The sequence below is a fragment of the Gymnoscopelus braueri genome (assembly GCF_963280865.1).
Source record: "Gymnoscopelus braueri genome assembly, chromosome: 8".
Lineage (NCBI taxonomy): Eukaryota > Metazoa > Chordata > Actinopteri > Myctophiformes > Myctophidae > Gymnoscopelus > Gymnoscopelus braueri.
In genome coordinates, this window is record NC_137609.1 from 20,310,432 (window position 1) to 20,333,359 (window position 22,928).

A 22,928-nucleotide genomic window follows, 5' to 3' on the forward strand; every position below is an offset into this window, starting at 1 on the left:
ACTCTCCGACCGACAAATGGATGAATGAACACAGTACATCACAGAAGTGTGTGAACTCAATATTTGTAGCTGTTATGAATACAAAGTATTGTTTTGTTTTGACTTCTCTACACGCGCCCCAACAGCAAAATATTTTGAGTTATTGCTCACTATCTACAAATAAGTAATTTCCCATAAGGAATAGAGAACATTTGTGGAGAAAGATGAGAGTCTTTGGCTAGAGGAGGGATGGAAACTGTTGTTTCAGAAAATATCTGGATAAATGAGTGCAACAGATGGTCTGAAAGTACAAAGAAAATGAAGATTCATAATGAGGCATCACATGGAATTTTATCATACTCAGTTGGATTGACTGATGTGGAGAAGAATGTGGGCAATAGTCTTTATTTTTTTCCCATATAATAATCTAATAAATGTAGGGTAATACAAAAACACATGTTGCATGGCATTTTGATTAGCCAATAGCTCTAAATTCCCATCGCAGTGAATCAGGAAATGAAAAAAATATGTTGGTCTGAACATCTTTTTCTTTTTTGTCAATGACAGTGAACTGTAGATGTACAATTTCAGTGATTAATGAATCCTCAGTTGATGTTTATAATTTAATAGATTCCTTAGAATTACAGAGCAAGGTAGCTAGGCCGTAGCATGTGACATCAAGCATTGGGGAAAACATCTCATACCTCTCACCAGTAATTTAAAAGTCAGACATTTTCAGTAGAAAGTTATACTTTTCCACATCACTCCAAAATGGAGAAAACAACTGGCCTGTACTATAAGAGGCTTAAGACCTTTTCCCAGACACATTATCTGATTAATGCAGGTTTTGGTTTTCAAATGGGTCTGGTATTATATGAGGAAGATGCCTTTGCAGTTGCCAGGGAGGTGGTATTTACGAGGGAAGCGTAATACTGCAAGAATACCACACATGTATGGAAGGTTTTGCATTATAATGTCGTTGAAATCCATTTTGGCACCAACTTGAGTAGCTTTTCGTACAAGGTCGTGCATAGAGGTTCTCTCTGTGATTGATCATTGGGCCACACTTGTTCTCTTATCGGAAGTCAACAGATATGCAGGGCATCTGAGATGATCACTATTGACAACCCGTTTAGAGTGTATTTGCGAACATAAACGTAACATTTATGTGTATGTTTCCACAGTGTCTAAGAAGCACGGGAAGCTGATCACATTCTTGCGCACCTTCATGAAGTCGAGGCCCACCAAACAGAAGTTGAAGCAGAGGGGCATCCTCCGTGAGAGGGTGTTTGGCTGTGACCTAGGAGAACACCTCCTCAACTCCGGCCATGATGGTGAGACATACTGCATGTGTACTGTGCACAAATGCCTAATTCTCAAGTTAGTCTGGCATCAGAGGCAGTCCATGTGTACAATCTAACCCTCTTGAGGTACCAGTTGCTCACAGTCACCTCATTTGGCACCAAAATCACCAAAACTTGAACCAAATCTTTTTACCTTTTATACTTTGTAAATGGAGAGTGACCTGCAAAATGTTATGGTAAAATCACAGCCATAGACCTTTTCAAACTTGAACAACAACATGAACATTTTTAAAGGGGCTAAAGTTTATTTCCTGTTGCTGTGCTGGCCAGTATCAATAGCTGACAGGAAATAAACGTGGGCGAAAGCTGCCCCCTAGCAACGCAATTCCACACATTCCACACTGAAAGGGTCTCTATAAATCAAAAGATAGAGGAATAATACTCTGAAGTGTATGTTAAATTACTTAAGGGAAATTCTATTTGTACTGAGCCTCTGTGTCAACCATTCAAAATATTCAACTGCACTTTGAAATGTACCATATACCATACAATCTGGGAACGCATTGGATAAAAAAAACATATCTTTCCACTTTGTAGCCTGTGGGGGCACCACTTTTTTGTGTAGAAACAGGAACTCGGTTTGGCCCCTCCCCTTTCTTAGTCCACTTCCTCCCGGGTGCTTCTGTGTTTATTCCTACTAACAACATTATTACATGTTAAGGGCAGTGAGTGGTGCTATCTTGAGATAGTATATACCATATTACAGCCAATTGTCAAATATTAATAGTAAGTATGTAATCATTTGAAACTCATTCATTTAAGCTTTGGTTTCTAAGTCAATGGTTTAGATTTAACACTCAAACACATATACCGGTACACTGTTAAAAGGGTCAGAGTTGGGGCTCATTTAACAGCCTTATTGTAACAGGTCTTACACAGGTCAAGGTCTTTGTATTGGTAATTTTTCGTTGGGCTCACACATTTATGTTGAAGACATCCTTGTCTGTAAAAGTTGGCTTACATTACCTTGACAGTTGACACAGAGATAAAGCATTCTGTCACACTTTCTTGGGTCAAAGGGTCAGGTCTCTGTGCTCTTACTTATAAACTGTAACACGTAGCTGAGAGGAGTAGTTTAAAAAAAAAAAAAAAAAAAAAAAAATTCATAAGTATGAAAACTACTTAGAATATTGAAAGTTTAATAAGGCATGGCATATCCTGGGGCACTCGTGTGGCACAGGGGTGAAGTCCCTGTCCACCACAGACACTAGGGGTTTGAATCATCCGTTGTGCCTCTGGCTTGGCCCAGTGTACATACGAGCACAATTGACCGTGTTTGTGGGAGGGAAGCCAGGCGAGGAGGGCATTCTTTGTTAATACACTAGCGATTGGGCGGTGCCTGGCAGTGGGGGATGTTAAACAGTGAGGAGTATGGTGGAGGCACCACATCCTCCTGGTGGGGACTCAATGGCAGGTTAGCCAGTAGGGACCGCAGTGACAAGACTATACAGAAATGTGTGGGGAACTCATGAATTGGCATAACTACATAATTAACTATAATACATTTGAGGGGGGAAAAGTACTGTCGCAACAGTATTCTTTTTTTTTAATTACTTTTTGTTATTAAGATTTCCCTATGCAGAATTCCAACCATAGCCATTAAAACATTGCCAGAAATGTTACTTGCCTGTAGCACATTTTTTATGGAATGTGGTTGTAAAAGGATTGATATTTTTTAAATAATATAACAACAAAATATACTACACATATATATGATATATGTACACGTATTTAACATTTTCTCAAGCAATATACTGCAGAGTAAAGCGATTTTCAAATGGTTTCAAAATAAGTAAAGAACATGGATTCAGCTTACAAATTGAAACCTCAGTATTCATTTCTAATTTGTAACTCAGAGAGTATACCAAATGGATTTGGTTACATTTGTACAGTATCAGAGTTCACTTAACTGGGAATGTTACAGTCTATCAGGGCCCTCAGTGCAAGTCTGCTCTGTCAATGGATGCCAACAGATTAGCCAGTGCGTCTCCTTTCTCTCCCCTCCTGTATGCTTCTGCTATGCATGGAATTTGTCTGAACAGCTGCTTCGGCATGGGTCCCACTCTCTGTCAATTCTGTGAATGATGTGTGCAGAGGGGGAGGAGGTCTGAGCAACTCCTGGTACACATAGACATTCATTGTCTCTATAATATACACACACGCACACTATGTCAAGCACACCCACCCACACACTACAAATTATGTTTCTTTAAATCAGTTTCTGAAGTCAAACAAAGAAGCTGTTTTTTCTAGAGGGCATTCTAGACCACAGACCACAGACGGCACTGTGCCTTAGATAGCTCCGTGGCGAAGTTTATGCCACGGAGGACGCACCATTCGGATTGCCCATAGGATGTGTAATATTTTTCATATACCCGCTTGGCTGCGGTCTCATCACTGTTCTAAACGAATGTACATAATAAGAAATGTACTGTATTAACATTTATTTAGGCTAGCAGTCTCACGATGTGTACATCATGATGCCAGATCATCAGGGATCTCTGCATGCTGATACATCTTCTGGGGACTTATGATTTAAATGTAGTCGCTAGAAGAGATCTACGCACTTTGGAAACCAGTCCAGTCACCACCCCAATTTTGTTTCACTTGAACTCTTGCATCCCTATTCTGGGGCTAATATTTGGCAATAATAGCAGATTTACAACGTATCGCATTGCGACGTGTTGTGAGCTTGTACATCTTTGGGAAGATATTTAGTTTGCTGTGAAAACCGGAGGGGCAGAGCCCTTGGGAATCCGGTCAACTACGTTTTGGTTTTAAGTGCTTATATCACCAGAAGTTTCGTAGGCAGAGAGCTCTGATCGCCCGGCTAGTGGCTACGCAAGACTAAGTTAGCATCAGCTACAAGCTATCCTTAAAAACAACATGGATTTCAATATAACTTGGAAGCCTTTTGTCGAGTCGAAAATGTGTGAGCTGATATTGTGGTAAAGGTAGCAGCTGACTGACTCAGCTGGTACTCGTTTCTAGGTTATTACTGTGGCTTCTCCCACTTTCTAGAGTAGCTACATTTATTCCGAGGGTAATGAAGATAGTGCCAACACAACATTTCTATTCAAAGAGCATATTGCCCCAAAATATGAATAAACATTCACTTATATTTTAATGGTTGATAAGTTACTATAGCATATGAAGCATAATCGACTGTGAGCTGTGCAGTTATTGTAAAATAATGCACTTTGTGGAGGCAAAGTTAATTAGCCTCCAGTGCATTATTTTTTATAACTGCACGGCTCTGAGTTGATTATCCCTAGCATATCTGTGTCAGTGTGCATTTTACATCCTGCTCCTCAAAGTTGTGCGAGCTGTTGTGTCTGCTCTACTTTGCTCTACTTTTAAACTGGGTGTCTTAAGAAAACTGTGTGTACATCAAACAGCATTGGCCAGCTTTGCAAAGAAATACAATGGTTTGTGGGACAAGGCACCTACAGACACCTTTCTGACCTTGTGCAATCAATGTTATTTGAACTCTGAAAGTGTGTCAGGGTTAAGTTAACACTCCAGATTCTACTGTGTAGCATTCATTACGTTTTGTTCAAATATTGACTGAAGGAGAAGATGTGATCTGATGATATGTTGTTTTTCTGGTCGTAGTTCCTCAGGTCCTCAAGAGCTGCACAGAGTTCCTTGAGAAGCACGGAGTGGTGGATGGAATCTACCGCCTCTCTGGAATAGCCTCTAACATTCAGAAGCTACGGTAGGACCCACAGAAGCACACACACACACACACACACACACACACACACACACACACACACACACACACACACACACACACACACACACACACACACACACACACACACACACACACACACACACACACACACACACACACAAAGGAAGGTATTGTACTACAGGTGGGGGCTCGCAAACCTAATCTCTATAGTTTTTGTTATAATTTACGGACTGATAGCATATGAAGTCTATGCTGGATTACTGCCATTATAAAAGACAGAAAAAAGTCCCTTGTTATCTTTTGCAAGGAAGCATGACAAGGTTTTTCACCTGTGTCCAAGGACAACATGGCATTCCTTGTAAAGAATTTTGTTCACCTTTATTTTTATCCTACATGAACAAGAACTTTGATAATCTGAATATTTAGCTGAAGGGGACTTGTATTGATGATGTTGCCCAGCCTTGTTGCCCAGCCCATGTCACACCAACATTCCGCTGCGTGTACCTTTATGAGTGACTGATAAATAAATAAACCCCTCTTGATTCCTGATTCTCTAGTATGAGTGTCAAACTCAAAGGATTGTTTATAAATGTAAAAGACTGTACACAATTCTCAGGGCCCAAGAGTTCAAGACTTTTAATCCCTTGATGGATGTGGATCAGAAGTTTGATTTTGGTTAGCTCAAACAGGGGTGCACATAACTTTTTAGGTCTAGTACTCAGAAGAGCACCTGGAGATGTGAATTGGTGCGCACAAAATAAATGGTCCCGTGCCGTTGTCAACGGGGGGGGGGGGGGTGAATTCAGCACGGTGCCCACCGGACAGTTTTGTCAACGGGGGGGGGGGGGGGGGGGGGGGTGCTGCACGAGAGAAAAGGACGCTTTGCTTCCAAATTCCGCCGTTTCTTTTTCTCTCACGCCGTTTGGTGAAGCCCCCAAGGTTGGTGCCCTGTGCTGCGCTGTTTTTATCCGTCAGATTGGGACGTTCACGGTCATTTTTGCACCATTACGGTGCGTTCATCATCGGTGACGAGTGCCTCTAACAGCCGCTGCTGGCTGCGTGCGCACCTGCGCGCAGTTATGTGCACCCCTGGTTATATACTTATATATCCGAGATCGGATATATACTTATATATCCGAGCTGTGATCATAGAATTATCTCAGCAAACATTATGTCAATAAGAAATATAAGTTTGATTAATCAAATAATTTATTTTAACACCCAAAATTCAAATGTGATCCACTCGGATAGGGATTAAAAGTTTTGGGCCCAGAGGATTGTAAGGATTAAGAGGCTTAAAACCTCATTTAAATGGTGTTTAGAAATGTATGTCCAACCACATCTACATAATTCCTTTTAGAGGGGGGGCTACAGTCTCTCAAACTTTGAAAGTAGGCTACAGTTATTCAAAGGGTCGTGTAGGGGCACTGTGTATAGCAGTGGTTCTCAATATAGGTTCCGGGGACACCCAGGGGTCATTGAGGGTATTCCAGGGGGTCCGCAGCTACAGTTTGTGTAGTAATCTTTACATTTTTCATTTTTCTTATTTTTGCCCTATAAGTGGGGTTGGGACACCTCATTAGTATTAGTTTCCTGCACTGTGATTGGCCCACTTGGCCCACTTTCCTGTACTGTGATTGGCTGACTCTATTGGCTGACTCTATTCGGCACTGTGATTGGCTAGCGAGACACATGATGACATTAATAACCTATAAATAGGATTATGCACTTCCAAAAATCATTTTTTTTGGAAGTGAGCTTCCATCACTGTGATGACCACTGTGATGACCACACCGCCCACTTCACACTGGGTGTGATTTTTATTTTCTCCCAATGAACTCATTATAGCAATTCCCCCATGTAGTCACTGCTGACACCTACTGGTTGGTCTTGGGGATGGTGTGTAGACAACTACATTTACAATGTGTCTCGTCCGATACCAGCTGCTTCTTTTCACCAGACAGTGGGGAGTTTCACCATCCGGGAGGACGTAACAAACACATGCTGAGGAAAACGCTATCATTCCCTGTTCAGCTCCCCACTGAACAGGCACCCTGACCAACCTGTAGGAGTCGCTAATACCGTGACAGAGATCACCCCCCCCACCTGCAAACATGGCCAATTGTGTTTGTTGGAATGCCCGGCCAAGCCGGATGCACCAGCTACAAGTAAATAACAATTAGAGAACGTACAAGAGTGGTTTCACCATTATCTCCATATCTAGGGGTACATAGACAGTAAAGGATTTCTGGACTAAATGACACACCAAATCATGAAAACGATTTTAAATTGGGATTCCAGAGATGTACAAATCTTATCAAATGGCGGACTGTGGCCTAATGAATACGGTATATCAAATTGGGGGTCTTTGAAATATGTTGAGAATCACTGGTGTAAACCAATTATTTTGTCTTGCTTCAGACTTTTTGTTTGTTTGTTTTTTTGGGGTGCTTTACAAATGGTATCATAAAATCTATCACATACATTTGTATTTGAGTGTATTGCACCACTTTTATGCGTCCAACCCCTTGAAAATGCACACGTTCATAATGTTCTGTCTTTTAATGTCCCCCCCCCCACCATTCATGCTCTATACAGGCACGAGTTTGACTCAGAGCAGATCCCTGACCTGACCAAAGATGTGTACATCCAGGACATCCACTGTGTGGGTTCACTGTGCAAGCTCTACTTCCGAGAGCTGCCCAACCCCCTGCTCACCTACCAGCTATACGAGAAGTTCTCTGTAAGTATAATGTTTAGTGAAACGCACCTGAGTTGCAACTGTATACCGTCTCCTCCAAATGTCTTCGCCAAAAATAGCCGATCTACAAGATCACAACGTGTCGCAACACGATGCGTTGTGAGCTTGTATATCTGCTTTTTTGGGCAAATGTTCCCCCCATAAGAGGGATGTTGTGGTTATACTTTGTTGCACGCCAGTGTTGCGCACCCCAACATAGCCGATATACAAGCTCACAACGTGTCATAGCACTTCGCATCGCACGACAGCGGCCAACCAAGGCATTACCCATTGACAGAGCATTACACTCGGCGGTACACTTGAGGGTACCTCCTTTCCTATACACCCTGGCACATCCTAATACACCCCTTTTTTTCAATACAAAAAATCGGTGCAGGTGTAAGGCATTCAGCTTTATGACACTTTCAATGCTTCATTACTCCAAAAGGCGCCGGTTGTGTCTGCTGATGTCACACTATCTCGCTCTCGCTCACACTGTTCCAACGTACATTCTCATTGCTGGCTTCTTCCAGTCTCTGTCGGGGGTTTAAAAAACTCATTTCATCAAACACTTAAGGTTTTTGTCGACACCCCTAAAATAATAGCATTGTGCTGAGCGCACCCTGTCATTAGAAATACAGCAAACCGCTCTAGCACGCTCTACAGTGACATGGAATAGAAATCTCCTCCAAACATAACAGAGCGGCCCCTGAGGATCAAGTAAATGTTTGCCGGTTGTTATGGCAATGTGGCTGACAAGAGAAAGAAGAAATGGAGGGAAGGAGGGAAGCGTGGTTGCACAGTTAAGCCTGATTCATACTCAGTCGCACGACCTTGTCGCTCGTCAAAAATAGCGGACCTACAAACTCACGATGTGTCACATTTGCGCGTGAGCATGTAGGTCTGGTGTTTCCGGTGCGTGACACAGTTGTGTGACGGAGCATAAATTAAGCTTCACAGTATGTCCCGTTTTAGCTTTTTACAGCACATTTGATCTGTATGGAGGATTGGAGGTGAACAGCAGCACCTGAGTGTAGACACACTGATGCATACCGACCTCTCGCTCTCTCTTTCTGTGTCTCTCTCTCCGTCTTTCTCCATTCTTCCCTTTTTCGCTCCTGAAGGACGCTGTATCAGCAGCGACAGACGAAGAGCGGCTCATCAAGATCCATGATGTCATCCAACAGCTGCCTCCGCCGCATTACAGGTCAGTGTGGAACCACACTGCCCCCTGGTGGCAGTCCCAAGCTATATACATTACCTACATACAGCAACACTCTGGTGTTGTTGTAGCTTCACTTTTAATGTGTGTTCAGGGTTCTTTGTTTTTCACACTCAGCATACATAAAAATATTGTTCTCCCCACTGCAACATGCATGTAAACAACATCATTAAAATGCCACTAACATTAGTGTGGAACAGAGAACCAACAATTCAGCCAGAAAGACATTCTTGAGGATAATAGAGAACTTTTTCTGAGTCTGTTGCTTTTTCATTTTGAGAACCTGGAGCAAGGCAGACGTGTGAAAACTCAAAATATTGATATCAAGTTACAGGATATATACAACCCGACTTCAAAGGTTACCATTACCAACCGAATATAGCTATTTGATATCTAATGTTGCCTTTAAAAATAAACAATTTCGAGTAGGTCTGCTGTGGTTTGTTTAATTTCTTGTCTTTTGCAGAGTGTCATGTGATTTCTACTGTCATGTTTGCTGAAGAGTCAGCCTCAGAAATGGCATTATTACTGAAGCCAATGAAAGCTGAATAAATGAATGTTTGATGAAGCCTCTTCCATTCCCAGGACACTGGAGTTCCTCATGAGGCATCTGTCCCATCTGGCCACATTCAGCTACATCACTAACATGCACAGCAAGAACCTTGCTATTGTTTGGGCTCCTAATTTACTGAGGTGAGTTTTGAGATACTAACCACTTGAAAGTATAGGGTTTAAGTGGGTAGATGTGTAACTCTCAACCGTCTCAATAGGTAATTTTTCATAGTCATAGTTACATTTGATTTTCAGATTTTGAACTGGATTTGGATTTAAAGGAGCCATATTTATTTCCCCTGCATTCTCCTTTTTCCTCTGTTGTGTGTCTCTCGCCAGGTCCAAACAAATCGAGTCTGCATGCTTTAGTGGTACGGCAGCCTTCATGGAAGTGCGTATCCAGTCTGTGGTGGTGGAATTTATTCTCAATCATGTGGATGTTCTCTTTAGTACCAAGCTCAGCACACTCATCAGAGAAGGAGGAGGTATGTGCACCAGAGCGTCTGTAATATCTTTGGCAAGGACAACTCATTTATTGTTGTTCACTGTGATATTGCTGTGTAGCTGGGAATTCAATTTGCTCCTCTTGTGAATCAAGGTTTTATGAATTCACAAAATAAATTCCAGATTCAACTCTTCATCCACAAATTCGAGGTCTCACATGGCTCCTGTGGGGCCCGCCACTCATTATTAATTTCATACCCCTCCCCAATCCCCAGGTCACAACTCATTGTCAAGGCCCAAGTCGCTTCTGGTGTCATCTCCCTCTACCAAACTGCTGACCTTAGAGGAGGCACAGGCCAGAACCCAGGCTCAGATCAACTCTCCAGTTACAGAAGACAGCAAGTACATTGAAGTGGGCGAAGGTCCGGCAGCCCTCCAGGGAAAATTCCACACAGTCATCGAGTTCCCCACTGAGAGGTGTGTTACTCCTAATCCTGTCCTTTCTGATGTAACATAAAGGAGATTGAATGTCAGCCATTTAAACCTGCAAAGAGGTGGCAGTTAAACCTACAAAGAGGTGGCAGTTGAACCTACGAAGAGGTGGCAGTTCTCTCACAAGGCCACGAGTGAAGAGATTATTATTTGTAGATCTGCAAAGTGTTGCTGGTATACAGCTTCTTTACTGACATACAAATCCTCATTATTAATTTAACTTGGAGGGTACAAATGGAACAAAATCGACCCATTTAATGGTTCCTTCCATTTGTACACTCAGTGTACAGATGTAGTAAAGTAACTACATCTGTACTATGAGCTGACTATGATATATAGCATTTTTTGTGCCATAGATTTTCTTGCACCAAAAAACAAACATGTTGAAATGGAGAACTGTGATTAATGACCATACCGTTTATCAGAAATCTTTTCTTCCTCTGTTTCAAACACAATGAGCAGACAGAAATATGGGAAGATGCACATAATTGATGAATATCTGTGTATTTTGGATTCAGTTCAAATTCAATGTGTGAATGTCTTACTATAACCCTCTGTTGTGTGGTCACAGGAAGAGGCCTCCTATTAAATCCAAGAAGTCTCCAGTGGGCAGCTGGCGCTCTTTCTTTAACTTGGGGAAATCATCATCCATGTCCAAGCGCAAGTTGCAGCGCAACCCCAGTGAACCCAATGAGCTCAAGGCTATGGCTCTAGCTGGTAAGACTTTTATGTCAGACATTTTGACAATAAGCTCTTAGGTCCAAGTCAGTGGTTCCCAAACGGTGTGCCGTGAGACATGTCTAGGTATGCTGTGGAATTGTGTGACTGACAACCACACATTATTATTGCAATATACCTGTATACAACTATTCAAAACATTTTGAATTATTTTTATTTGACTATATCTGTACTTTGTGCACGTTAATTTGCCAATACAGAAGCAAATTCTATACTAGTCTTGTGTAGCCAGACAATCAGAGATATCTGCATACGTCAGGTGACATCTAAATTCAATAAATTGGGTGAAAACAAACAACTGAAGTCTTTTCTTCGGTATGCATGACGCATACATTCTCCTCCACATGACCATGACAACCCTCCTGGCTCTGGAGTGGTCCAACAATATTGCTGTGACACATCACCACGAATTGCAATTGCTTCAAAATGACGCTGACTGAGCGAGGAGCGTTTCCATTCCTTAAAGTGAACCTGATTGGTTGGAGGATGGATGTTTGAGTATTGGGATCTGGCTATAGTGTTTCCTTAGCGTGCAGTAAGACTCACTGCTCATCTTGGAGTAAAGTTTAACAAACATAGTTGTCGTTCCAGGCGGGAGAGGAGACACGGCAACATTAAGATCAGCCAAGAGTGAAGAATCGCTGACCTCCCTGCATAACGTTGAAGGTAATGTTTGTGCTTCCCTCTTATTTTTGTACATCATAAGCACAAATGGCTTCTTTGGAACATAGTTATGAGATTACTCTTAAACAGCTTATATAGATTATAAGAAAAAAACATGGCCCATTGTACATTTGAGTTTAAGCTGACATGTCTGCCATATGTGTAGGAGAGTCCAAGGTGTACCGCCCGCGGCGGCCACGCTCCAGCAGCGATGCCCTGTCAGCTTCCTTCAACGGCGAGCTGCTGGACAGCCGGCAGCACTGCAATTCCTACGACAACCGGGACGCCACGGAGGACAGCGACGGAGACAACGGACCCATCTGCGTGCCCGCCCTCATCTCCCCGCCCCGTTCGGCCGGCGATGACGTAGACCTCAGCCCGCCAGACATCGGCATGGCCTCACTCGACTTTGACCCCATGTCTTTCCAGTGCAGCCTCCCTGACAACTCCTACGCCTTCCCCGTGGACGACTCTCCAGCTGGGGCTGAGGGCCCCAGCCTGAAGAGGAGCTCTGGTAGTGTTATTGGCAAAACCAATTGCTCTGAGCCCATCTCACCCTGCTTCCTGGGCAACATAACCGCCCCGTTACTGCCTCCTGATCTGGGCTGCATGACCATGGGGGAGAAGGTCGGAAAGAAGAAGCTGACCACCTCCTACTCGTACACAGATAAGCCCACGCAGGCCGTGTCGCCTATTAAATGCTTAAAATCAGCCAGTTTAGCGCCACTGAACATCTTAGAGCTGTTCCCCACAGAGGTACCTGACAAGAGTTCAGCGGTAAAGGGTGTCCCTCCCAAGCCTTCATCCCCTCCCTCGGGACACAGGGACTCTCTCCCCTCGATGGGCAGTGTGCTGCCGAGGGTCAGCGAGCCATCTCTGTGTGACGCATTCCAGATGGAACTGCACTGCAAGCTCGCCGCCCTCGACAACGCAGAGAGCCGAGAGCCGACGGGAGAGGAGGAGAGTGCACAGCGAGCACCCACTGGCGGTCAAGAACACAGAGGTAAGGTGGAGCGATGTCATCGCCGGAATATTCAAACTTTTCTCGTTTCTCTCTTGTGATCATTTTGTGTCATCCTACCTACAATAATGTAACAGTTTTTTTCGCTTGAATAATGCCATTAAAATGAATGCCTGCTTTTTTCTAGGTTTAGTGTCCCAGGTTCATGCCTTTAACAACTTGCATGGATTTCAGCTCAAAGAAATCTTATCACGTGATGCCCGGCCGCCATGCTTAACTTTTCCCTCTCTTTCCTACTCCTGAAGAGCCTTGAAATCTACCTGCCTGCCTGCCTACTGTCTTTTCTTGTTATGCACCACGTGCTCTTTCTCACTCAATCATTCATCAAATGCAGTTCCCATGTCTTTGTCGCCCTTCCCAGGAGCCGTAGCTCTGGACTCTTCAAAGGACCTCACCCCCGGCCCCCTCCTATCTGCCCCGCCCCCTCCCCCTCCTAAGAATGCTGCCCGCATGCTGGCCTTGGCCTTAGCAGAGTCTGCCCAGCAGGCCTCAGTTCAGACCCAGAGGAGATCCTCTGAGCCCCCCACCCCGGTGTCCCCCGTTCAGCCTCAGGAGCCCTCAGACGCTGTGGACTCACCCTATCCTCCGGTGCTGCAGCTACAGGTACACATTCGGGAGGTCGCTGGGGAGGAGAACTCCCCAATGGCAAACACCACGACCCCAACCCTCATTGCATCCGCTTACCCGCCGCGGTCCAGCCCCCCGTTGAAGCAACCGCCACCAGAGTCGACTAGACTCAGCAGCAAATGTTCAAGCAGTGCCAAGTCCCCATCCACCCCTCCTGGAAGTAGGCAGGACCATATCACCCCACCAACCACTCCTCTTTACCAGAGTGCTGCCCGCTCCAGATCTCCCAGCCTGGTTGCTCTAACCCAGAAGAGACCAGAAAGCCAGCCGGCCATGGGTCAGGTAGCTCTCTCTACTAGCAAGTCCAGTCCTGCTCTAGTCCATATGTACAGTAGCAGCTGCAAGGGGACAGGAGGCTCACCACAACCCGTTGCTGAGGTAAGCCTCATTTAGTTTTATGAGGAAATTACCATTAATAAATTATTAGGTGTGATTATGTTGTTTTATTCACTTTAACACATTGACCGCCAGAGGTTAATCTCATAATGTACTCACCAGTGCCAACGTGTTATTGTTGTTTTTTTGTTTTTTTCATGTCGCCATAGATCTTGTTAAAATCCTTAAGATTGAGCCGTACACGGTCTGTTTACATCCGCGACATGTCACTGTATCTCCCAGTGAAAACCGCATGTCAAACGGATCTCCATGATTGTAGTTAGAGCGGATTACGTTAAACAGTGATATGCGAGGAGAAAAAACTACAGGAAGAGAATTGAGTTTCAGTGTGCGCTTTAGAATGGGAGCGGACGTGATCGTCAAAACCGGATCCCAAGTTTCCGGCCATCAAACCGGAACCGGAAATGGATCAAAAAATTCCGAAAGTGCACCTGGAAAATTTCAGCGCGAAAAGACCGTGGACCGTAGGGCTACGGTCTCGGCGCTTAACAGTTGGATTTAATGGACCGTAGGACTACGGCCTTGGCGGTTAATGTGTTAATGCTGGTACATAAAACATGAACCGAAGTGAGGAATACATTTCTTATACAACTATTTTTGTCCATGTAACGGTACAGCCATTTAGCTAAGAGCAACTTAAAAGTGCAATAAAAAGTGCAACAATAGAATACGTTTCACTTCAGCAATATGACAAGCAATACTAAGAAGTCACGTTCCCCAGAGAGGGGGATGTGACACTTGTGGAAGGTGTGTGAAACCTTAGCTGCCAAACAGTATCTGCAAAAACTGTATTACCGTAATACAGTATCATTACAAATACAGAAAGGACATTAGGACAGCAAGATATACCTGCTCTATAAAGAAATATGGTCAAGTTAATCTGAAATAATGGTTAAATAACAATATGCTTTTTCATTTCTAGGTCAAGGCAGAGGAGACTGTACCACCCCCAACCCTTCCAAAACCGTCGGAGCAGCAGCCGCAAGCAGCTCAAAAAGCTAAAAAGCAATCTCTTTCACTGCCACAACCACAAACACAACCTCAACTACAGCCTCAACCTCAAGTTCCGGCTGATCCTCGAACACAGACTAACCCTCAAATAGAGCCCCGTTCACAATCGCAGCCTTACACACAGCCCCAAACACAGATCCACCCTCAGCCGCAAGCCCAGCCCTCAACACAACCTCAGTTGCACGCAAAGGCTAGCGCTAGAGTCGCCCCTACTTCAGCAGAGCCCATCGAGAAGCCCTGGGAGGCCATTAAGCCAGTACAGCCCTGCATAGAGCCTGTCAAACACAAAGACTCGTATGGACCCACGCCTCCGACCCCTCCCATCCGCTCCATCGAAAGCAAACTGGCCACAGCAGCACTCAGCCAGGCCGAGGCCTCGTTCCATAGCCTGGCTGATGCCTCTACGCCTGCGGACGCTCTGCCTCACCGTCCTCCTTCTCCTCGCAAATCCTCTGCCCAGCAGCCAGCCTATCTCTACCACTCTAAAGGAGAGGCGGTTTTACAAGAGCCCCCAGGCGTTGCCTACTACCACCAGCGGCCCCTCCCTGTGGGTCCACAGTCTGTGCCACACCACTACCGGCCAGACAGTGTGCCCCCGCACCTCTCCTACGTGTCTGAGCCTCAGATACCCTACAGCGCCCGTGCTGACAACCGCTACTGCACTTTGGGCCCCAGGTCCTACCACCACTCCATGAAATCCAGGAGCAGGGGAGCATACATTTCCCCTGGACTAGGACACCAAGGTCAGGGTTATGCCAATCTGGATAGAAACCAAGGATATCCCACCATCCGCAGGGTGCACTCGCTCCATCTTCCTCCTGCTATACGCCCAGTACCCATCCAGCGGACAGAGGTCCCCCCCGATGATGACATGTTCTTCTACCACAGGCCCATGTATCAGTGCAAAGCCTACCAGCAGCCACCCCAACAGCCCCAACAGTCCCAACAGTCATCACAAAACGACTATCATGTCACCCAGCTGCAGCCTTTCTTTGAAAATGGACGTGTCCAGTACCGCTACAGTCCCTACTCGGGTGGCAGCCCTCTAGAAGCACCCTACTATGATGTGGACCCTTATGGGACCATACGTGTCCGGCACTTTCATTCCTATGGCAGAGATTCGGGATCCAATGCGAGCCGACCAGCAGGAAAGGCAAGTGGGTACCACTACCTCTCTCGCCATGTCCTCCTACCTGGGAAGGAGCACAGTTTTATAAGTAGGGACATGCCCCCCGGTCACGGGTCCAAGGGAGCTCCTGTTTACCTCTCTTGGGACCCCGAGGAATCAGAGAGACTACGCATGCACTCCATCCGCAGGGAGAGCAGGGCTAGGCAGAAGATTAAGGGTCCAGTCCTATCTCAGTATGACAATGTGGGCATGTTCGCCCCTGCAGATATATCGGGTTACGAAACCCTGCACCTGCGCAGCAAATCTGACCCTGGCAAAGCTCTACTGATTGCAGCCGAGAGCAAAGACGGGAGGTACCATGCTAGACACTTGGTGTCGGATGCTGACGTCCTCCTGTATATGGATACTGACAAGCACAGTCAGGTCAATACAGTGGGCGACAAGAAATGCCCATCCTCACACTCCCTTCCACACAACCTTTCCTACCAGCAGGAGAGCGGCCGGCACGAGACCAATTACGAGCCTGGGGACGACATGCTCGGTGGTGGAGGAGGTGGCAGCTCCAAGCACTGGCAGCAAGAGTACCCCAATAAAAGGAACTTCCAAACACGGTACGAATGCCCTGATCATGACCACCACCAGAGCAAGGTTAAAACATCCAGTGGCTACCACAGCACAGATGAACAGGCAGCAGTTCCTAGGGAGCCAACCGCCCGTTCAAAGCCTGAGAGATCACACAGTGTCCGACTGCAGCAGCACTATAACCAGGCCAACCCTGACCTGGAGAGAGACTACTCCTACCAGACACACGGCACCAATGTGGTGCCATCCCACTATGATAACCTGGATGACTTCCACCCAGTACCTCAGCCACAGGCCCCAGTTCAAAAACGTGGAAGCTCTGGCTCGTTCCCCAACCCTGGTTTTACAGTGGCCCACAACAACAGAGCCTACTCCACAGCCTTGGGACAGGGCGCCTTTCAGACTGACCTGGCCCTCCAGAGGTCAGAGACACAAATACGTACAGAATGAAGAAAGTGGTCAGTTTATCTTTAGCTACGTTAAAGAAAGCAAATAATAGACTTCACTGAGCTAACACGCAGCCTCTGCTGGACAGTGGACTGTTGTAAGACCATTATTTTTGTTCCTATGTATTTTTAATGAATTGTAAAGAAAATCTTAAGAGACTTTATACAGAAAGTACTGAATGTACCAGAGATTATTGTCTGGGAGATAGTTGTTCTGAATGATTGAGATGGTACTGAGTCATAAAGGTATATGATATTAAAGACATGAGGTACATTAAACCAGGACCGCAAAAATGTAAAATATATGTATATGAATAGAATCACTAGTAAGAATGGATCTTTTTTGTTTTTGATTTTTTTTTAGGAGCGGCGCAGGGTATGAGCATTAATGGGGATTAAGGTTTGCATTTTAGAAATGCATGTTCTCTTTATCACTTACAGAACAGTTCTGTGTACTTTGATATCCATTGTGTACATTGTGGATGTTGCAGCACAAGTCATTGAAGGAGGCAATGTGTGTAAGTCATCATGGCCTCCCTCTCTATTCTTATGCCTGATTATACTTGGTTGTGCGCCATATCGTGCCCCAACAATTGCCGATCTACAATCTCACAATGCATCATGGTGCGTTGTCAGCTTGTAGATCGGCTATTTTCAGCCTAAATCAGGCTTTACATACACAGCCACGTAGTGCAGTGTGTCCACCTTATCTTCAAACATCTGGCAATTGGGGTTGAGACTCAAGATTGGGATGTTAGTCAAATAACTGCAATGGGTTACTTTAAATTAATATAGTGGGGTTATTAATATCTTATTTACTCTGTGACTGTGCCATTTTTATGTAACTTTGCTATAAACAAATTTAATTGAAATCTAATGGGATGTTTTGGTACTTGTTTGTTCTTCATTGTAAGAGGGACCAAACAATACGGCAGTCTGGACTCATTAAAATATTCAGTATGTGAGTTGAAGAAGGGACGAACGAATGCCTGTTATACCTTTTTTTGTGTAAGAGGGGTTTCCAGCTATTTCCAAGAACTAATGTGAACTGGAATAAATGAATAAAGTTAGCTGAAAATGGCATTGGAGTTAAGCACATGTTGCCACCGTTGAATTTTTGGGTTGGAAAATGAAAAAAGCCTTTGATTTTGTTCCTAGAAGTGGTACTTTTTCACTTTTAAGTAAAAGTCTCATTGCATTAACACTATGAACATTACTCTGAGATGATTATTCTTCTGAAAGTAGAACCTTTGGTAAACCTTGAATAGTTGTCCATTATATGGCAGAAGTATTATAGCTCATAGTATGCATATTATAAGCTTCATAGTACATTACGAGTCTTGTATGAGCTGTTATACATATGACATATTTATCACAATGCCCAATATATTTATTTTCTTCGTAAGACATAAGCCATCTACTGTAAATGAATTCTAAAGCACAATTATATCTTTAATCAGGCATGACAACGAGTTTATTACAAGTACTGTATTGGGTCTCGGCCAAAGTTTTTCCCTTGTTTCCAATATATTTGCTTTTGTTAACTGCTCAAAGGAATTCTTGTAAGTTTAAGACAATGCTTCATACCTAATTCATGAACTAATTATTTAAAGTAATATAACATGAAGTGAATATTAAGGGATTCATGATACCTCACAAAAATACATAATCACTCAATACTAGTGTACTGTAAATGCCCTGCTAGTGTGGCAAAATACTTAATTTCTTCATAAGGTCATATCGTTCAAGTGAGTCATCATAATATATTTTTTAATATTTTTATTTTTATTAAGCTTATAATCAGTAAAATAATTGTTGGCATTACATTTATGACATTAATGAGGTCATGCACTTTTTGCGAGTGTAACAGGGCAATAGAAGACAATGACATATTTATTATCTGTATGATCAAACCTGTGTGGCAGCTCAAAGTGTAGTTGCCTAGCCCTAAAAAGGAGAAGAGTTTAGTAACATTTTATGCCTAGAATCAAGCCATCCAGGCTCCTGGTGACAAAGGGTATTTATTAAATATAGTATCATAATTTAAAAAAAGAAAATTCCTTCTTCACAGAATCAAATGTTTTATTTTGGTCATGATTCACCAGGAGCCTGGATGGCTTGATTCTAGGCTTAAAATAATTGATGTAAATATTTTTGGAAATCTCTATGGGGGAAATGAATGGGCTTACCATCAGTGGAACCACAAAATGTCCGCCACTACTATGCCCTATAACGTCTCTTGTCGGGGGGGGAACCTCATATGTCCAAAACTGTTACTTTTCAGCTTTCAAATTCAAGAATAGCAAAAGCAGCAGATCTACAAGCTCAAAACGTGCCGCTTCGCGCCATGTTTCGAGCTTGTATATCTGCTACTTTTGATACTTCTGTGTGACGTTGTAGTATGCTCAAGTAGGGCATTAATTTACAACAACAAAATTCTTATGACAAAAAGAAAAATATTGAGCAATGTTGTAAATATATCTTCTGTACTAGTGGCGTGGTCTTACTGTTTTAGTTATATAGTCTTAAGACTGATGCAATTATTACGCTTATAATACACTTACAGTATGCTTATAATACAATTATGATGCATTATAATTCCAAATTCACGGAATCACAGCTATTCAAGTAGTGTTACCAAGCCTTAAAGGTGTTTCAATTTTCTATTGTAATAAGTTCTGTCATCAATGTAGGGAAAGATTACTCTTTGAAAATTTGGCGGAAGCTATTTTCAGACAAGTTATGGAATCATTCTTCCACTATTGCACATGCCAGTACGGTTGAGCATCCTGACAACAATACATTTCTATTGTCTAAAAAGAAAATGTATTCTGCTTCACTTATATCTTCTATAGCTGGCAGGTTATCATATTGACTTATCTATAAGCCTGGCATTTTCATGGATGTTGAAATAAGGAGTCGTGCTTGAATGTGAAAACACTAGACTGCAACTGGAGGTTTCTAAGAACAGACAAAATAAAATTGTTAAGTAATAGCTATACTGTACATCCTTGTTTATTAATATGTACTTGTTACTGATGCACTGCCTGTGGTAAATTGACTCTACTGCAACACCCATACACGAGTTTCACAGCAGAAGAACTTTGGCGTTATCTGATTACCTTTTTTTTTGTGGGGGGGGGGGGGCATTATTGTTTTTAACGGTAGAAAAACATTCCTTGTGCTGTAAATATAAAGGCTTGGTAGTTCAGAGCAAAAGGAAGTATTTGTCCAATTAGGCGATGTTTACAATGGATAATTTCTGGTGGTTGGTCTGGCTTTTAGTTTCTCAATGATCAATTGCATTTACTCAAATGCCAGAAGATTGTTCCAGCTACAGTACCAACAGGGTTATTTGGATACAGAATGTAATATTTTTCAGAGCTCAGCTAGCTGTTCCATATTGTGATGTGTTACACTGCAAGGATGATGAGTGGCATGAAATTCAGCATAGGCTTGGCAAAAGACAACCTCCACAGTTTGCATTGGTGATATAAATTATAATCCAGAGCAGTCTTTTAACTACAGCTGTATTTATGTTGGTAATGGGTTCAGTTTTTCATGGTTGAGGTGGGGGTGAATCTTCTTTTCCATATTATTCAAACTCAACTTGAAAAACAAATCATTATTTAACAACACTTATTTCTTAAAAGATTTAAATCCAGTTAAACTATTTCTTGCAGTTGCAAATCAGAGCCAATACTATTTTGTAATGTCACCAATATGTATAGCTCTGCACTACCACTGACAATGAGTGCATGAACGATTTTACAGTTCAATAAACTTTGTTTTGCATACAAACTACGTATTTATATATATTTATGTTGTTTTATATTTTTAGCACCCTTTGTTTTCACCAGCTGCTAAATGCTTCCCTTATACTTACAACCTACCTCATACAAATACTGGTATATCTTTTAGATCCACACAAGATGAAGCATCGTCTCATAATACAGTGACAAGAAGTCCTGATTTGTCCGGGATTGTATACCGCTTTCAGGCTTTGTGTCCCGAGTACCAACAAATAATATTTTAACATTCACTACCAAATTGACCATCCATTGTGTTGAATGGTGGTCACCAGGTGTGCTAAGGGCACACCTGGTGACCACCATTCAACACAATAGCTTAGCTTAGCAGCTAAGCTATAAAATAATTGTTCCCCATCCTGATGAACACAGCTAATGGTGCATAATATGTATACGTGCATGAACATGCAGCTGGATTATGCCAACCGTCTGGGCCTGGTGCCATTAACCATTATTAAAGGGGTTGCAAGTGATTTATCTATTATTTATTTCCCCTTAAAATAAGAGTTATTGCTTGTTGTTTCCCTTTTGTGACTGCTGTCAGGTTGGCCTCTCAGCAACCTTTTGTTCATCACACTTGCGGTGCAAGAAGACATGTCATCAGACCTGGAGAACCAACCTCAGGGACACTTTTATTTTCAATTTGATGGGTGATAGTGCAGAGAAGATTGTTTCATTACCAGAGGATGCCTTCCACCACAGGTAGAACAAATCTGTGTCTTGTTGTCCAAAGTCAACCTAAAATATGCAGCCTATTAAAATGGTGGAACACACACCTGTTTGTAATGCTAAATAAGATAGCTGAATCATAAGTCCTTTATTTAAAAATAATGTCATTCTATTAGCGATGCATATGGCTGTCTCAGCATAATAATGGAAAGAAACATTTATAATATGGAAAACAAGGGACCTAATATTTATTATTATTATTAATAGTATATGTGTAGAATGTTATCGTAGACACCCCACAGGTGAGGTGACATGCTGAATAAGACATTATCAAAGCAAAACAAGTCATAAAAATATCAATCTGGGAACCCATCGCCAAATTAAAAGGAAAAACAGCGCCCTCTGCTGTTTTTTACTATCTCAGAGCAGAATCTGTTAGATATTATAAAAATATAAACCAGTAGTTGCTGTAATTCATACATTTTTTTTTTAATGGTCCATTAAGACCTTATCAGGTCAGTACTAATGCTATATTCATTTATTTTATTTTATTGGGGACCCCTCAAGGACCCCAATTTGAGAACCACTGGTCTAGACCAGTATTTGTGGTTTTTGCCTCATACCAGCTTCAAAGTTACTATTTGTCATGATATAAGGAACACAGAATTACATTTTTTAAATATTGCATTTTTATAAACATTGTTATAGACACGTGTCTTATTGTTTTTCACTATTTGTTTCTGAAAGTATGCCTCTGGAAAGGGGGGAGCTTGTACAGGGCATGCAGTAGAGGGATGTAACAGTCTATACCTCTATGGTAACAGTAGGCTATACTTTTGGAAGAGTTCACACTACCTCTGAAACCATAGCTGCCATTGAGCAAGGCCATTTTAAGATAAACTCATAGGCATTTGCACGTATAACCCTACATAAAATAATAGATCATAATGGAACTGCAGAATGACATCTTCAAGCATATCAGCCAACAACAACTACACATGCTTTAATAAAACCATGTGCCTTTATTGTGTCCTTTTAACCATTATTAAACCCTATAGTATTCGGCTATATTCTCGAAAAACTGTGAAAGTGTTTGACATGCCCCAAAATGTGTAACACAGGAGTTAATGTGGTTAATATAAGGCATCATTGTTATTCACGTGGTGTGTGCTCACTGTGTGCTGAAATTGTGTAGGGCGGTGGTTCTCAAAGTGGGGTCAGGAGACCCCCAGGGGTCCTTGAGAGGATTCCAGGGGGTCCCCAGATAAATTGATAGTTAAGAACCAAATGGATGGACCCTTATCTGGCTGTAACTCTGAGTGTACAAATTGAACCAAATGGACC

At 42.9% G+C, this 22,928-nt stretch overlaps 1 protein-coding gene across 6 annotated transcripts in view; it reads left to right on the plus strand.

Annotated features, from left to right (window-relative positions):
• The window catches only part of arhgap32b (Rho GTPase activating protein 32b), a 106,512-nt gene extending 87,385 nt beyond the window's left edge, over window positions 1-19,127 (plus strand). For 5 of the 6 annotated variants that reach the window (XM_080436623.1, XM_080436624.1, XM_080436625.1 and 2 more), the window contains 12 exons: window positions 1,164-1,313; window positions 4,959-5,061; window positions 7,642-7,786; window positions 8,908-8,990; window positions 9,591-9,698; window positions 9,897-10,042; window positions 10,277-10,478; window positions 11,065-11,210; window positions 11,823-11,897; window positions 12,061-12,897; window positions 13,250-13,920; window positions 14,861-19,127. In XM_080436623.1, coding sequence (XP_080292749.1) covers window positions 1,164-1,313; window positions 4,959-5,061; window positions 7,642-7,786; window positions 8,908-8,990; window positions 9,591-9,698; window positions 9,897-10,042; window positions 10,277-10,478; window positions 11,065-11,210; window positions 11,823-11,897; window positions 12,061-12,897; window positions 13,250-13,920; window positions 14,861-17,110 — 4,916 coding nt within the window. In that variant the 3' untranslated portion in view covers window positions 17,111-19,127. The remainder of the gene's footprint in view (window positions 1-1,163; window positions 1,314-4,958; window positions 5,062-7,641; window positions 7,787-8,907; window positions 8,991-9,590; window positions 9,699-9,896; window positions 10,043-10,276; window positions 10,479-11,064; window positions 11,211-11,822; window positions 11,898-12,060; window positions 12,898-13,249; window positions 13,921-14,860) is intronic. The other variant, XM_080436622.1, reaches the window with a different exon arrangement.
• Window positions 19,128-22,928: the final 3,801 nt, after the last annotated feature.